Source organism: Enoplosus armatus, chromosome 14 (genome assembly GCF_043641665.1).
Source record: "Enoplosus armatus isolate fEnoArm2 chromosome 14, fEnoArm2.hap1, whole genome shotgun sequence".
NCBI classification, from domain to species: Eukaryota; Metazoa; Chordata; class Actinopteri; order Centrarchiformes; family Enoplosidae; genus Enoplosus; species Enoplosus armatus.
This window is the reverse complement of record NC_092193.1, coordinates 23,345,653-23,363,100: the sequence shown is the minus strand read 5'-3', so window position 1 is coordinate 23,363,100 and position 17,448 is coordinate 23,345,653. Positions and strand designations below refer to the sequence as shown.

General features: G+C 43.1%; 1 protein-coding gene across 1 annotated transcript; it reads right to left on the bottom strand.

The window, feature by feature from the left end:
• Window positions 1-351: 351 nt before the first annotated feature.
• Window positions 352-14,958, bottom strand: gad3 (glutamate decarboxylase 3). Its single transcript, XM_070919466.1, has 16 exons — window positions 14,937-14,958; window positions 13,604-13,711; window positions 13,256-13,362; window positions 13,025-13,160; window positions 11,885-11,975; window positions 10,682-10,794; window positions 10,459-10,574; window positions 7,505-7,584; window positions 7,071-7,125; window positions 6,788-6,904; window positions 5,318-5,382; window positions 3,571-3,649; window positions 2,828-2,977; window positions 1,154-1,261; window positions 695-784; window positions 352-525 (listed from the first exon to the last, which is right to left on the bottom strand). Exons 1-16 carry the CDS (start codon window positions 14,956-14,958, stop codon window positions 352-354), a joined length of 1,611 nt encoding a protein of 536 aa, XP_070775567.1.
• Between the last annotated feature and the right edge of the window lie 2,490 nt (window positions 14,959-17,448).

Genomic DNA, 17,448 nt, shown 5'->3' with positions numbered 1-17,448 from the left:
GTAGATCCAATGTGAGTGAAGATTCAGTAACCGGGTCGCTTCTTTCCCAGAAGCAGATTTTGGCGGGCCGCTGAGGTGAAATAAGTGAAAGTTTGCCCTACGTTAACGGCAATCCGCCGCTAGCGCTTTGCATTGTGGGACACAGTAGGCGAGGTAGACTAGTCCGATGCATGCTGGCAATTTTTTTCCCCATGTCACTACGACATCCGGGTGTTTTCGACACACTGCATTTTTTGCTTTTGTTTTGCATGCTACATGCTACATTTTGGCCAAATTGGTACGTACTGTTAGTATAGCAGGCGGTGTCGAATACACCCTTCGGACTGGGGTGAGCCCAAACAATATCAGAGGTCATAGGTCAAGGCCCAGCCGGGCAATCTCATCCAGCAGAAAGTCGATGTCCTCTAGCTGTGTGGCAGGATTGGAGAACACACACCTGAAGAAATTGACTTTGGCTCCCAAAGGCTGATAGCCAATCAGAACAGAGCCCTTCTCCATCATCCTGCCTTTGATCCGAGGAGCCACCTGCAGAGACATAAAGAGTGAGGATCACCATCAACAGCATGGGCCTCTTTTCTACTTTCAACTCTTTTCACCCACTTCTAATATTTGATACAAAATTCAGTAACGGCCAGGCTCCGCTGCGTCAGACTAATGAGCCCAGAGGGAACCACTGCCATGTTCTGTACAGTACCTGATGGAGTCTTGTGTCTCTGTCGGGTCCGGGCGGAAGGCCTCTCAGGCTGGGAGGGATGTACCAGAAACACACGTTACTGTGCTCTGGCTGCGAGAGAGGCGGAGGTCAAATAAATATGCCCGGTAAGAAAATAGAGTCAAATAACTAAAATCTTATCGAAGAAACTGAACTAAAACTAAAAACTAGGACCAAAAATATACGATAGTGCCGAGTAATGTAATAATAAACGAAATTGAAAAGTGGAAGCTTTTACATGTAACTGTTCTGAGAATTACAGTGACACAATGTAGTCGCTGAAATGCCTTTGAAACAATGGATAGATGTCTGTTACAACCACTGCCTCGTCAATGTGCTGTAGCCTATCCTAAAGTAAATTTAAATGATTTCGTCTCGTCTACATCTCGATCACACCACCAAATTCCTATGCACCTCTGACGCATTTGAAACCGGCCTTACTTTGTGTTTGAAGACCAGTTCAAAGTCTGTCCTCCTCTGCAGTTGGTAATGCAGATACTCGGCATTCTCTAAGCATTTGTTGACCTGATGTCCAAAACCCTCCGAGCCCTGAGAGAGTGAGTGATGGACACAAAGGCATAGATATAGGTTGGCATATTGGTTAATATTTTGGCCATTTATGGGCCAATCTTCGAGCTTTTTGCAAACTGAGGCAAGGCAGCTTTCTTTATATGACAAACACAGAGGCCAAGACAAGCATTAGAATGGAATTCGAAAAACAATAAGCGATAAAAACTAGGATGGACTAGAGTCAAATCAATTAAGAGTAATAAATAAAATGCAGTTACGGTGCAGTAATATGTTGTAAATCGCAGTAGAGAAACCAGTGAAAGACCCAGCAGATCAGTTTTATAATTTAGATTTGAAAGTGGCTAAAGTTGGGGCGCATTTGAGATCATCTGGAAGTCGGTTTCATCTGTAGTGGCTAAAAACAGCTTCACCCTGTTTGGTTCTGACTTGAGGGTTCTGCCAGCTGACTGCTTCCTAAAAATCTGAGACCCTACTGAGTTTATACTCTACAAGGGTCTGTTCTATAAGTAACTATAAGTAACACTGAACCAGTGTAGAGATTTAAGAACGAGAGTAATGTGCTCAGTTCTCTTGGTTCTCTCTAGAACTCTGGCAGCAACGATGAATTACTGAAGTTATCTAACGGCCTTTTTGGGAAGACCAGACAGGAGATCATTGCAATAGCCCACCCTGCTGGAAATAAAGGCATGAATGAGTTTCTCTAAGTCTTGCTGATTGTTTGGGATGATAAAATGCTGATTTAGTTGTCGCCTTGAATGGGTCTATTAAAACACCAAGATTTCTAACTTGGGTTTCCGTCTTTAGAGCTTTGGTGTTAAGCTGAGCAATAACTTTAATTCTTTCCTCCTTGTCGCCAAAGACAATGATTTGTCTCGTCTTTATTTAACTGGAGTACATTTAATTGCATCCAGCTATTTACTTGAGTGAGAGATAAATCTGAGTGTCATCTGCGTAGCTGTGATCACCAACATTATTGTCATGGATGATTTGACCAAGAGGGAGGACGTACAGGTCGAATAACAGCGGCTCAGCAATCGAACTCTGGGGGACTCCGCGTGTCATAGTGATCCACTCATATTTATAGTCACCAATGGCAACAAGATTGCATGAAACTGGACCAGGTTGGGGGTTATACAAATAGTGATCAAAATCCAAAATAAGTTGGTTGCATTCAATTCAATTCCATTTTTTCCAATTCAAAGGGGCTTTAATGGCATGGGAAACAGACGTTTACATTGCCAAAGCAAGTGTGAAACACAAACATGTACATAAACAAAAGATTGCGCACCAGTTTTGAACTTGCACGAGTGCCCAGAGTCATGTTAACTGAGCCCATAAGCCACCAAACTCTATAAAGTCTAAAGTCTAGAAATTAGTTGATAGCTGAAGGTATATAAATAAAGAAAATGAATACATTTAGTGAAGAGTGAAGAACCCTGGGAAGGGAAGCCTCCAACATTAACAAAAAAGCTCTTCTCCTCAAAGATTAGATTAAGTCTGATTTAAAGGGGAATTGGAAGGAAGAGTGAAACGAATATTAACTTCATTGCAGTGGGTATTACACTGAAACATGTACATCTATACCTTTGCCTTCCACATGAGCCAAAGTTTAAAGGCATCGACATGTCGGCCACACTGGATGCTCTTATCCCCAGTATCATAGCTCACGTCGTAGGGCTTGTCTGTCTGGAAAAGGTACTCAGCCCCCAACTCATTGCACTCCTGTAGGAGACCCTGCAGAAGAGACAGGCATGGAGCATTCATGCAAGATACAGCTGGAGATTATACATGGACAGCCTTTAGAGAAATTTCCAGTCAGACGGGGGTCATGTGGCAGTCTTTTTGTGCCAGATGCACTCATAACTTTAATGTCACTGTACTGTACAACACTAAAGGTTCTGTGTGCAAGTTGTTGCCAATAAACTTTGAAGTTGAGTGAGTGAATCGATGTTTACAGTGTGTGGCACTGAAGAAACAAAAATCATAGTGAATTTTTACAGACACTGTTTGGGGAACCTGATTTACAGTCAACGTCCACACTAACTGTTTGGGCAGATGGATCGATATTTCGATCGCCAAAGACTAAGACCGTGAATGAACCAAATTTCTATGCCGATCCGTCCATCAGTTTTACTCTGAGCAAATGTCGACCTCATGGTGGCGCTAAAAGGAAAAGTCAGGGGATCACCAAAGTTAATAGGACTCATCCTCTGGGCACCATGAACATCCACCATGAAGCTGACTGACATGCTAGCATGGCTAAAAACATTCAGCGAATGTATTTCATGATGTGCATTTAAACTGAAGAGTCGGGGATCATTCCTTACTCTCTTCTTGATCAGTACGACAGAGCACTGCAGAGGGACGCCCATCATCTTGTGGGGATTCCATGTGACAGACCAGGCTCTGGAAAACATCGTTTCAGCTCTTACAATTCCATACCGACTGATGATGACACCAGGCAACTGTCGATCCTGCTGTTAACCGAGCTAAACGGCATCTGGCCTCGAACTTTTAGTTTGGCTCATATATTAAGAGGTGGACACAACACAACCCCCCAAAAGTAGCCTATGCAAAATAGTTGAACATTTTCCTGTTGTCTGTTCGGTTTTTCACCTAATGACTAATCAGAATCAGAAATAGAAAAAATAAAAAATATACACACTACAAGATTTAAGTGAAAAATAACAGTACAAAATATAAACAAAAACAATGTATATGTATATATATATATATACACTATATGGACAAAAGTATTGGGCTTAATCATTGAATTCAGGTGTTTCATTCAGTCCCATTGCCACAGGTGTATAAAATCACGCACCTAGCCATGCAATCTGCCTTTACAAACATTTGTGAAAGAATGGGTCGTTCTAAAGAGCTCACTGAATTAGGCAGACCACGTAATGTTACAGAGCGGGGTCGCCGAGTGCTGAGGCGCATAGTGCGTAAAAGTCGCCAAAGCTGCGCTGACTCAATAACTGCAGAGTTCCAAACCAGCTCTGGCATTAATATCAGCACCAAAACTGTGCGCCGGGAGCTTCTAGGCATGGGTTTTCCATGGCCGAGCAGCTGCATGCAAGCCTTACATCACCAAGCGCAATGCCAAGCGTTGGATGGAGTGGTGTAAAGCACGCCACCACTGGAGCAGTGGAAATGTGTTCTGTGGAGTGACGAATCACGCTTCTCTATCTGGCAGTCTGATGGACGAGTCTGGGTTTGGCGAATGCCAGGAGAATGTTACCTGCCTGACTGCATTATGCCAACTGTAAAGTTTGGTGGAGGAGGGATAATGCTATGGGGTTGTTTTTCTGGGGCTGGCCTAGGCCCCTTAGTTCCAGTGAAGGGAAATCTTAATGCTTCATCTTACCAAGTCATTTTGGACAATTCTATGCTTCCAACTTTGTGGAAACAGTTTGGGGAAGGCCCTTTTCTGTTCCAGCATGACTGTGCCCCTGACAGAGTCCTGACCTCAACACCTTTGGGATGAACTAGAATGGAGATTGCGAGCCAGGCCCTCTCGTCCAACATCAGTGTCTGACCTCACAAATGCTCTTCTGGATGAATGGGCAAAAATTTCCACAGACACGCTCCAAAATCTTGTAGAAAGCCTTCCCAGAAGAGTGGAAGCTGTTATAGCTGCAAAGGGGGGGACCAACTTCATATTAATGCCTATGAATTTGGAATGGGATGTCATAAAAGCTCCTGTAGGTGTAATGTGTAGGTGGCCCAATACTTTTGTCCATATAGTGTATGTATGTATATATGTATTGCTCTGGAGCTAATGGAACTGAGCTTTCAAACTAAACTGCTGAACCTTGTGAAATAAAAAGGAGGAAAAAAATAAAGGAAAGCTGTTTGGTCGCTGAGTGGAATCCAGTCAACAACCTTCCAGCAGTTCCTTTCATCGGGGGAATTTCCATTCAGCCGAACTGATCCCAGCGCTTGCCAAGTGTCAGGTGGCAACGTGCTTTGCCTTATTATTTGTCTTTGTACCTGCTTCCCACAGAAATTGTCGGAGAACACAAAGGCCGTGCCGTGTGAAGTGGTCGGCTTGCGCGGCGATGCCATTACCGTTCAATGCCCTGCAGTTTCATCCTGTGTCTGTCTGACATCAGCAGGCCTCCGCCCCACGCTGCCTGGGGAGGGACAGAGTCAAAGTGCTCATAAAACATGCGGACCCAATCAGGTCCCCCACAATACTGCTGCAAATATGAATTGTCTAATTTGTTGGCGTTGACATGTTAAGGAAATGGCTCATTTATGCGCCTGTTACAACCCAATGTGTGCTTAAATTCCAGATTTCAGATTTGCATTTACTGTACTGTACTGTATGCTGTCAACCCCAAAAAGCACAGTAAATGGCAAATAAAACCAGTACATGGAAGTGATGACTATCGTTATGGTTACTGTTGTGGTTGAGGAGGATGCCTTCAAACCAAAACCTCTGAAAAAGTGAGATTTTGAAACTTAAAGATGCAAAAATAATAAAAGTTTCGGAGTGTTAACGCTAATAGCCTCAATTCTTCCACATGAACTCCCAACTATCATTATTATTATTATTACAGCCATTATCATAAAAAAAAACTAGTCATAACCCACTACTTATTCAGTGCACAAAATGGACCTTTTTAAGTAAAAGTCATTCTCATTATTATTATTATTATTATTATTATTAAGCACAGCAGCAGCACTGTACCTTGAGAGTATAAAGGCTTATCGTGCAAGTCAGGTTTTGTAACCCAGGTCCATTTTGGACCTTCTGAGGGACAATCACGTACCCCGACTGAGCAAAAAAAAATGTTTTATTAAACATGAAGGTTTCGGAAATATGAAGGAAATCAGAGTGCTGGCCTTTATTTATGAATTCATTAGTTTTCTTTTTTTTTTGTCTTTGGTGGCTTAAATCTGGTCAAATGATGGTCGATTATGTTAGACTGTTCTGGTGCATCTGTGAAAAATGTACTTTATAGTACGAACAAACACGTTCACTCTTCCTGCAGCAGTCTTTCTATTCATTCCAAACCTTTAATGCGCCTTCGAATTGCAGTTTGTGGAATAACGTAGTTTGGTGACGATAAAAAAAGGCTTACCTCTAAACATTGCGTATATCATTTCTAGACATATAATGCAATTTTTTTTTTTACTGTACGTTCTCAATACTGTGCATTCATTCTAATAGTGCCTTTTAAGTGAATCACTTTGGCATTGTCTTTATCTTTTATGTTCTATTTTCTCTCATAATACACATTTCTTCTGTTTTTGCCAGACTGCAAAACCAAACACATGACGTTGTGATGTGTTGCTATGGTGATGTCGTATCAAATGGAATAAAATATATCAAATACTATAATTTCGAGTCTATTATCTCATGCAGTTACTCTAGTAATGCATGATGTCGGCTGTAAAATGCCGGAATTCATGTGAATGCAGCATAAAGGTAAAAAACTAAATGTATATACATTATTTACAGGGACTGGTGTGTGTGTGTGTGTGTGTGTGTGAGAGAGAGAGAGAGAGAGAGAGGCTATGGGGGCACCTTACATCGACATGCATCCACAGTGTGTGTCTGTGGCAGATGTCTGCGATGGCGTCGAGGGGGTCGAAGGCTCCGTACACCGTGGTGCCCGCCGTCGCATTCACATAGAATGGAACCAAACCCTGCAGGGAGAGAGAGAGAGAGAGAGAGAGAGACAGAGACAGAGAGAGGCTGGCCTTTATCAAATACATGGACAGTACTGGATTATGTTCCAGCTGTCTGCACTCCATCAGATGTGACTGTATCACTAGAAATATATATATATATATTTTTGCCTTCCATTCATACCTTTTCTTCAGCCGTGGCGATGGAAGACTCGAGTTCAGCAGGGATCATTTTCCCTCTTGTAGAACCAAAATCAAAACAAAGGTTCAGCGAAGTTCAGTGCTCCTTCACTCACACATACTGACACCAGCCTGCTTTCCAACATACTGTACGCTGTTGTGCGCCATATCATGACATGAACTCTCTAAATGTCTATTTAAACAGCAAACTAGTGCAATGTCTTCTAAAAACAATTAAAAAGAAGTAGAATAAATGGAGTAGAATGTAAATATGTAATATACACTATGTTTACTAGCCCACATGTATGGAAGAATTTCACACACACACACACACACACACACACATATAGAGCCGCCACAGCTGAGCAAACATCTCTTTTGTCATGAGTCCCGTGGGCTATTAACCCGATGCATGTTTTCAGCCTCGAACTTACCCACCTTTCATCACATCTCACCGCAACCACATTCCCGCTGCCCAGCCCCAGCACAGCTGCGGACTTCTTTACCGAGTAGTGACTCTGAATGGGTGAAAAGACAGCTTGATTCATCTCCCTTTGTCTCGCTTCGATGACACCACAACAGGCACTGAAAGAGGTGGCGGCGTTTGTTCTGGCTCCACGGGGGAAGGTCAAGTGAAACGGAATTGCTGTTCCCTAATGTACTGCTGTTTCCAACCGCAGGAATGAACTTTCACGTTAGCTCAACGAGACAAAGGTCTCACTATACAAGTGTCGTGGACGAAGTCAGGCAAGCTGAGGCGTCTGCTCGACAAGTTCCATCTGAGATGACAACAAAGATCTATCTCTCCCCCTCTCTGTTCCCTCCACGTTTTTTGGCCGTATTGACCACCTCCGCCGGCTACCTCGCTGAACTGCTGCAACTTGCCTTTGCTGGTGGCCATCAATAATAGAATGTTCCATTTCGGTACAAATTTCATTTATATTCACTTGAGACCAGTGCCTGACTTGGACCAAAATTAATTCAGCAGTTGCATGACACGATCATCTCATGTCTTGGATGTATTTACACTAATACGCATATCTTGATAACATATCCTGCTTCGAATCTATTTTTTGTATGCATCTCATTATACAAACCACAAATATAATATCGCATATATGCTAGAATAAAATCGACTGGATGTGATGGCCTGCACATTCAATTGGATAATGAGAAGGAATACCAGGGGCGAGTTCTTGTCTCGTCGGTTCCCGCGGATCGTGGTCCTGGTACGCCTGGCTGCCGCCGCCGTGTGCCTGCTTGACTGTCATCGCTGCTGTTATTGTTACTAGTCATACATCTGTCATCATTAAAGCAATGTCACCTTGTAAAGTAAAGTGCGAAGTAGTCTGAAGTTTAGACAGGAAAAAGCTTAAGAGGCGTGTGTTCGGTTGTATGTTGAGCTCATGCATGTGACGTATTCTACAGATATAGACTTGAAACATGTGTGCTGTCAATATGACTATCAACAGGTCAACATTTTTGTTGAAACGTTGCTGTGCGTCCGGATATGTCCGCGTTGTGAGACATCTTAGAAGATACGTAACACGTGTGGAATTGCACGCAGACTGTGTAAAAGCAGGGGATGTAGCCGCCATGACGTCACCCGTCGGGTTTGTGGACTGCCGTTTTGAAGCCTCGAGTTTGGTATTTTGGTCGTCGCCGTCTTGATTTTTTTTTGGGGAACCAGAAGTGACCATATTTGAACGAGAGGGTGGAGCTGGGGATCCGAGAACCTAAAGACAATGTGTACATGGTAGCGACCTGTCAATCACAAGTTTGGCCCCGCCCTAAAGCATACCCCACTTTATCTATTAAATGTGTAGGTTTCTTCAGAGGCAGATTTAACTAAATAGTCTTTTTAGCAGTGGTGAGCCTTCAGGGCCAGCAAGGCCTTCTCTGCTGGCCTAAACATCATCAGAACATAAATTTCATTTTAATATTTTTTTTCATAAATATGTATTAAATTATTCCTCATAGTCTTTTCTCTTCATTTCATAGCTTTCCTCTTGGTTGCGCTGCTTCCAGCATTGTATATTTATGTTAGAGCTTTCATCCAATCATATTTCAGCTGTCATGTGTTGCCAGGCTCCAAGAAATCTTCACGAGGCCTTCAGAATTAACAGTGGGGGCGCCTGTACACTTAAATGAACTGAAACAGACAGATTGTGATAACCAATCAGATTTCGAGTTGGCGACATCAGGGCCAGCTAGCAGGTATCACGTTGAATGTGACACGTTCACGTTCTCTGATTGGATACGCACTAGTGAGAGGCAGCGCTATTAGAGTGCAGTTAACCAAATGGAAGCTGGTGTCCCGTTAGCGACGAATTCGCGTTAATTTCGCTGTTTTTTTTCAACCCACAATGGCTGAAGGAGGAGAAGAAAACTGCTTTGCGGGTGCGACAATGTGCTGTTTAGTGGACTTAAAACTTTGTAGACTGATTTGCCTTTTATTTTTAAGTTGTGACAGTATCCAAGCGAACATATAACTTTTACTTTACTACTCTTAATTGTTAATACGGGTGTATTGATTTTAAATGCTCCGGAAATAAAGTAGTTGTACTCGACTATGTTTGTTTCTGTATAAATGTATGGTTTCGAGAGCCATGGCGTCATAATGATGGTATTAAGAGGTGGATTCATTCAGTGTAGGACATCACTGAAGGCCTAGGTGTGAAATGCACGGCTCGCCACTGCTTTTTAGAATGGGAAATCTCTTATGACAAAGTCTTGACTGACCCACGTGGGGATCACTGCAGAGAATGTGCCAATGTTTTTTATACATATATACATATACATATATATATATATATATATATATATATATATATATATCGCTGTTCTACAGACCTTACAAAAAGCCAGACTTTTGTCCAATGTTCCTTACTTCTTATGAAATACAAACTTCTTCCAAACTTTAGATTTTATGGTGCACTGTAAACTGTGTCAGACATGTTTTGTTTTGACCTCGCAAGCAACACAGCGCTAACGTTACTCTCGTGACGTGAGAATGTTGCGTTGACCTTTGACCTTTTTGCAAGAGCGGAGACACTGTGCAGAGTTAGCATCAAAGCTTCCGTCAACCGATTTGTAACTTTAGAATCGGGCCGTAGACCGGTTCATGGTACATTTACATCCATCCAGGGGTCCGTGTATCGATGTAGTCGCAACCGGATTCCGATTCGTATCGGTGAATCGTTACACCCCTAATGATGTCTTTTAAGATAGGAAGGAAGTGAGTGGAGATATACTGTATAAGTTGACATTTCATAGAAGAAGGAGAGAGTCGAGCATGTAACTTTGTGCAGAAACAGCACTAAAATGGACTTGTGGGTATCTGACCCACAAGTCCCACAGAGGGTAACAGTTAGTGTGTGATGTGTGATTACATGCTCTGAAGTGAAGAGAGCCAGCTGAGGCAAAGCTCCCATCCCTCTGGCCTTCACCTCTGGGTAGAAGTGATATCTGGCCACCAGGATGCTGTACAGGTTGGATATCGTGCCTCCTTTCAGAAAACAGAAGGTTGCAGAATGGTTTATGGGCGAGCAGCAGACACTATATTTGCGCTGTGTGGTGGTGGTGGTCCGTCCATGCCTGCCTCGCATGCATTACCTGGACAGAAGAGTCCGTCTCCCTCGTCGTCCGACCACCCCACAATGCTTTGCATCTTCCTCAGCAGAACCCTCTCCATGAGGATGAAAACAGGAGACACTTCGTATGTAAACCTGGTAAATGAATAAATGAATTGTGTTGTGTTACGTTGTAAAGACAAAGACTTTCACGCCTTTATGAAATTAAATAAAGAAAGTTGTGTTAGAAAAAGCGCCTCTCTCAAAACGTTGCAGATACATTTTAAAGGGGCGGTGACTGCATAGTTGTGACATCACAACCTTACGGAAGTCCTGACGGCTCATTTAAAGGCGCAGTGTCTGAATACGGGCTGTTTCATCTCTCAGTGGACTGAGCGTTTTGAAATGCTCTCTAGGCTTAAATCATTCCACTACTTCAAGTCATCCCGTTCGCCCGGTGAAGATGTCTGCGACGGGTACTGGCAGCTGTAGACCCGAACCCAGGGTGAGTCCTTGTGAGACGGAAGGCTCTGCCCGGTTCTGCTTAGAAGTGGTAAACTTACATCTCACAGCAACTTAATACGATATAGTCTCTGGCTTTTGTTTGATGTCTCGTGTCGGCAAAAAAATGTTGCACCTTTCTGATCCGTCGTTAGCGTAGTTAGCACGCATTAGCTCGGAGGGCTAACTCGGCTTGTTTACTACATTACTGAACGTCGCTGTCGCCTTGAACGTCCCGACGCAATGATACTTAAGTAACATTTTATTGTTGTAGCTGATCAAAGTGAGCTAGTTTTAACTATGTTATATACAGTTATGTAGCTTAGTTCAGTGGTTTTCAACCTAGGGGTTGTGCCCCTCCAAGATGTCACAAGATAAATCTGAGAGGTCGTGAGTTGATTAATGGCAGAAGAAAAAACAAAAAACAAAGCTCTGCGTTCATTTTTTTTTTTTACTTTACTTTATCTTTACTGTTGAAATATTGGAAATATTGGATCATTTTAATTGTTCGGCCCTCAAACTGTCATTTCAATGAAACCATCTGAGAGGTTTCAAGGAGAACTCTCTCTGTAGTGGAGCTGCTAACAGCTCATAGACCTCTGAAAAGTGACAAGCAGCCCCAACCACACATTGCTTTTTTGTAAAGGGGTCACAGTTATGAGTTACGGAAAACTAAATAGTAATTGTAGCTTTCAAATAAATGTAGTGGGATAAAAAAAAAGGACAATATTTCCCTCCATCTTACATGTTAGTGTTGGCTGTAGAGGTCAACCACTCGCCAGCTACACCGATCACATCCAGACCTGAAGACAGCTGGTTGAAGAAACGGGGATGACCTGGAAAAACAAAGGTCAAGGAGGTCAAGCAAGCAATTAGTTGAGAGTCACACGGCGGCCATTTTCTTCTGACGTTACGCTCCGGGTGGCGCCCTGTCGTATAATTGTAGGGAATCTGAACCATCCTCATTTCACCGCCACCCAATTGATCAGCAACTGAAAAGACAACGGATAGTGAAAGTCTGGGGCCATATTTCAAGGTAAAACAAAAAACTTTTTGGTAGCCCATTAGCTACCGTTTGACAGCGTCAACGTTAGCGTTCGACCGCTGGATTCACTTTTAATCTGACTAAACTGAAATGGAAGGTAACATCTGCAAAGGCTCTGCAAAGGCACTGCAAAAGCGATACTCCAAAGGTACATCATTCCAAAAAAGGGAAACGACTACAGCACCTCAAACCCTCCGTTTTCTTCTGGGCGCCAATATTTCACAACAACAGCCAGACAGAATCCTTTCCGACTGTGGCAACGGGGGGAGAACGCAGCTTTTTTTCGGAGTTTAAACAAATCGAGAACCACATGCGCACATCATCATGTGTCTCGGGGCGGACTGCGTGGCCTCGCGGTTCCATCCAGTTGAAAAGAATGAAACACACAGGCCTTACTGCTGAGTTTGCTGCCAAGAACACAAGAAAAGCGTCCTCAACATAATTAATTCCACGTACGGTGAGGCCATGAGTTACACAACTTGATTGAGTTCTCACGGTGCTATTGTATTAAAATCTGCCAGGAAAAACGTGTGACGACTTGTCATTAGCGCTGGCTGTGTATGAAAGTGATGAAATGAGAATGCTGTTTGGTGTGTGTTGCACTGTGGTTTGTGCTCAGTCCCCTGACGGCTCTGGATAGAGTCCTCATCATGAACTGTGAATAACGAAACCCAGTTATTGGGCTCTTTTTCTATTGTCGTAAATTGCACTGTGTTCATTTCACTCTATAGACCCGACTGCTCTGACTGATCTGGGGTCGGGAGTGTAGTGGAGTGCTTACGTCTGTATTCTTACAAATACACCGTTTTGGGGATCTTCAAGTGATTCATCCGCACACACCTGTGCTGACACCATACTTGAGTGTGTCTCTACAGTCCACTAGTATCTGCTCCAGAGTTTCCGGGTGGTCCGGCAGGTCCAGACTGAAGCCCTCCAGTCCCTCCTTCAGCTGGTGAGGATGGTGGAAGTCCAGGACCTGAAACACACACAAAAATCTCGTCAAAATAGTTTCATAACTAATTGGGTTTACATCCAAAGTCTTTATGTGGGTTGATAGAAACGGTTGAGCACCTTGGAGCTCCTCTGGCTTGACTTGCAGATGTAACCCAGCAAGATGTTGACCAGCTCTTGCAGAAACCCTCTGGTCATCTCCTCACCGTGTGACGCTGGGAGCAGGTCTGCGCGCACACACACACACACACACACACACACACACACACACACACACACACACACACCATTAGATGAATTGCCTTTTTGACAAAGATTTGGATCGGCGGTGGTTTTAACTGGTCCGCTGAGCTCCTCCAGAGCTCAAGTATAGGTTGGCAGGGGATTTAACCATTCTAATGCCAGGGGCTGCCCATCAGTGACAGAAGCCTGCAGTCCTGACAGTCCCTGGACCACCTGAGCTCTCACCTTTGCTGTAGATGCTGCTGAAGTCAGCGGGCGCGCGCCCTCTGCCTCTGACTGCTGCTGAGTCCTCCTGCTGCTTGTCCGTCACAGCTGATTTGTCAATGATTCTGTCTGAAAGTACAAAGCGCACACGTTTGTCGGCTAATGAGCTGCTGGCGTCTCGGCTAAGTCCATGGGGACGTTCAGATCTGGTCCGAGTGAGACGCTTCAGTACAGGCTGAGCACGAATCAGGAGGGCGGTCGCTTCCTTCTTTTTCTCTAGAGACAGAAGCCTCAGTTCAATCAATCGAATCATTTGACATATTGTTTTCTGACCACAACCAGTCCTGCGAGGTTGGGTTCCGTCTTTGATCCAAAAAAGAGCTTCAAGCTGCAAGGCCTGCAACTAACAGTTATCTATGTTGTCAATTAAGTTGCAGACTATTTTCTTGATCAATCAAAAAAAACACCCGTCACATTTTTCCTGAATCTGAGGTGATGTCTTCAAATGTCTTGCTTTGTTCGATGAACAATTCAGTGTGGAGAGATATAAAACAGAGTAAAACAGAAAATCTGTCTCTGTCTGTCTTTCTGTCTATCTATCCTCTTTCTCCTCTGCTACTCTCTGTCTCTATCAAGGACACATCAAAGGCATTAGTGGTCAGGAAATTGATCTCTTAAACAGTTTGCATATTATTCAAATGGATAGAAGTATGACTGTGTGATGTGTTTTTTTAATGAATGGCCACCATCGCTGCTTGCTGTTGTACGGACTTTAAGTTTAAGTGCAATGAAAAAAGTTCTTTTCTTGTTTCTTTTTCACAAAAAAAAAAAAGGTCATGGAACGCAAGGTTGACGCGAGAACTGATGTTTCGACTGTAAAATAACATTTTCTTGTGGATTTCTCTAAAGAGTGCTTATTGTTGCAAGCAAGATATTTCTGTAGGTGTTTCTTTTAAGAAATAACAACTAAAGATGTTTTGCGTCTTATTTAGTCGTGAATAATTTCAGCGGGCTTCATATTCGATGCATTTGACTGTAAGTTCACCCAGCACTTCCACTTAAACCGCTTTTCATTTTCATACTGCAAATGAGTTCAGTTGCTTTCAGCATCTGCACATCAACTGCTTTCAGAGCTTCGAGCGACACTTCAATTGGTTCCATCTCATGAACTCTGAATGAGAATCTAATTCAACTGACACTTCCACTGCTTACACTGACACTTCATCTCTGTCAGTGATTTCAACTTTCGGCCTCAAACGTGTTGACAAACAGAGTTTTTAATGCTTTGATCATTTCCAAAGTATATACACTATACAGTTGGATTCTAAAGAGGGTGTCATTAAATGACTCTTACCCGGCAGCTGTAAGAAATCCATATCAATACAAACCGACGTTAGCTCGTGTGGATAAGCCTGGTAGTTGCTGCAAAAGTCTGTGAATCCATGCGACCTACGAGAGAGAGAGAGAGAGAGAGACACAGTGTTGTGTCTGGCGGCTGCATTTAAGGAGACACCGGCGAGGTGGAGGTGGGGTTTGCTGCCAGCTGCCGTTTGTCTGTCACTGAAAAGCAGAAAGCAGAAAGGACACCTGCATTGATGCTTCAGTTATGTAACGTGATGCCACGGGGCGCTGTGAGCTTTGGAGTGTTAAAGGGCGGGTTTTGTTGAAGTTAAAAAGAAAAGAGCGCTCTGTATTATAAAGTAATAAAATGTATTCAGCACATCAAATAAATCCATATCTGATATTCAGGTTTTCACAAGTAAGAAAAGAAAACTTGCAGAAACTTGAAAGGAAATGGCGCTCCACCAAACTAAAGGAATCACGTTTAATTTGGCAAGATAGTCTTAGAACTTATAGGAAGGCCCTCTGTAAAGCCAGAGTAGCCTATTACTCAACATTAATAGAAGAGAACAAGAACAACCCCAGGTTTCTCTTCAGCACTGTAGCCAGGCTGACAGAGAGTCACAGCTCTATTGAGCCATGTATTCCTATAACCCTCAGCAGTAATGACTTCATGAGCTTCTTTAATGATAAAATTCTAACTATTAGAGACAGAATTGATCACCTTCTGTCTTCAGGTGGTACCTTACCTTCAAACACAGTAATCTCAGAAATAGCTGTAAAACCTGATGTATATTTAGATTGCTTTTCTCCCATTGACCTTCACCAAATTACTAAAACTATCTCTTCATCTAAGCCATCAACTTGTCTCTTAGACCCCATCCCAACCTGGCTGCTCAAAGAGGTTTTACCTTTAGTCAGCACTTCTTTACTAGACATGATCAATCTGTCTTTATTAACAGGCTACGTACCACAGTCCTTTAAAGTTGCTGTAATTAAACCTCTTCTTAAAAAGACCACACTTGATCCAGAGGTTTTAGCCAACTATAGACCTATATCTAACCTCCCCTTTCTCTCCAAGATCCTTGAGAAAGCAGTCGCCAACCAGCTGTGTGACTTTCTACATGACAATAGGTTGCTTGAGGACTTTCAGTCAGGTTTCAGAGCTCATCATAGCACAGAGACAGCACTGGTGAAAGTTACAAATGACCTTCTCACTGCATCAGACAAAGGACTTGTCTCTATACTTGTTTTGTTAGATCTTAGTGCTGCATTCGACACCATTGACCATCATATCCTATTACAGAGACTGGAACATTTAATTGGCATCAAAGGAACCGCACTAAGCTGGTTTAAGTCGTATTTATCAGATCGATCTCAGTTTGTACATGTTAACGATGAATCCTCCATGTACGCCAAAGTCAGTCATGGAGTTCCACAAGGTTCTGTGCTTGGACCAATACTATTCACCTTATATATGCTTCCTTTAGGGGATATTATTAGAAAACACTCCATACATTTTCATTGCTATGCAGATGATACCCAGCTATATTTATCGATCAAGCCAGAAGAACCTCATCAGTTAGCCAACCTCCAAGCATGCCTTAAGGACATAAAGACCTGGATGACCTGTAATTATCTGATGTTGAACTCAGACAAGACAGAAGTTATTGTTCTTGGCCCTGAACACCTCAGAAATACAATATCTAAGGATATTGTTACCCTAGATGGCATTGCCCTGGCCTCCAGCGCCACCGTGAGGAATCTCGGAGTTGTCTTTGATCAGGACATGTCCTTTAACTCCCACGTAAAACAAACTTCACGGACTGCCTTTTTTCACCTCCGTAATATTGCAAAAATCAGGAAGATCCTGTCTCAAACAGATGCAGAAAAATTAGTCCATGCATTTGTCACGTCTAGGCTGGATTATTGCAATTCCTTATTATCAGGCTGTCCCAATAAGTCCCTGAGGACTCTCCAGCTGATCCAGAATGCTGCAGCACGTGTACTGACAAGAACCAGGAAAAGAGATCATATTTCTCCTGTATTAGCTTCTCTGCACTGGCTCCCTGTAAAATCTAGAATAGAGTTTAAAATCCTTCTCCTCACCTACAAAGCTCTTACTGGTCAGGCACCATCATATCTTAAAGAGCTCATAGTACCTTATTACCCCACTAGAGCACTCCGCTCCCAGAATGCAGGGCTGCTTGTGGTTCCTAGAGTCTCCAAAAGCAGAACAGGAGCCAGAGCCTTCAGCTATCAAGCTCCTCTCCTGTGGAATCGGCTCCCAGTTTGGGTCCGGGAGGCAGACACACTCTCTACTTTTAAGAGTAGGCTTAAAACTTTGCTTTTTGATAACGCTTATAGTTAAGGGCTGGCTCAGGCCTGCCTGGACCAGCCCCCTAGTTATGCTGCTATAGCCCTACACTGCCGGGGGACTTCCCATGATGCACTGAGCTTTCCTCCTCTCCCTCTTCATCTTTGCACATTCATCACAGTCCAATGCATGTTACTAACTTTATTTC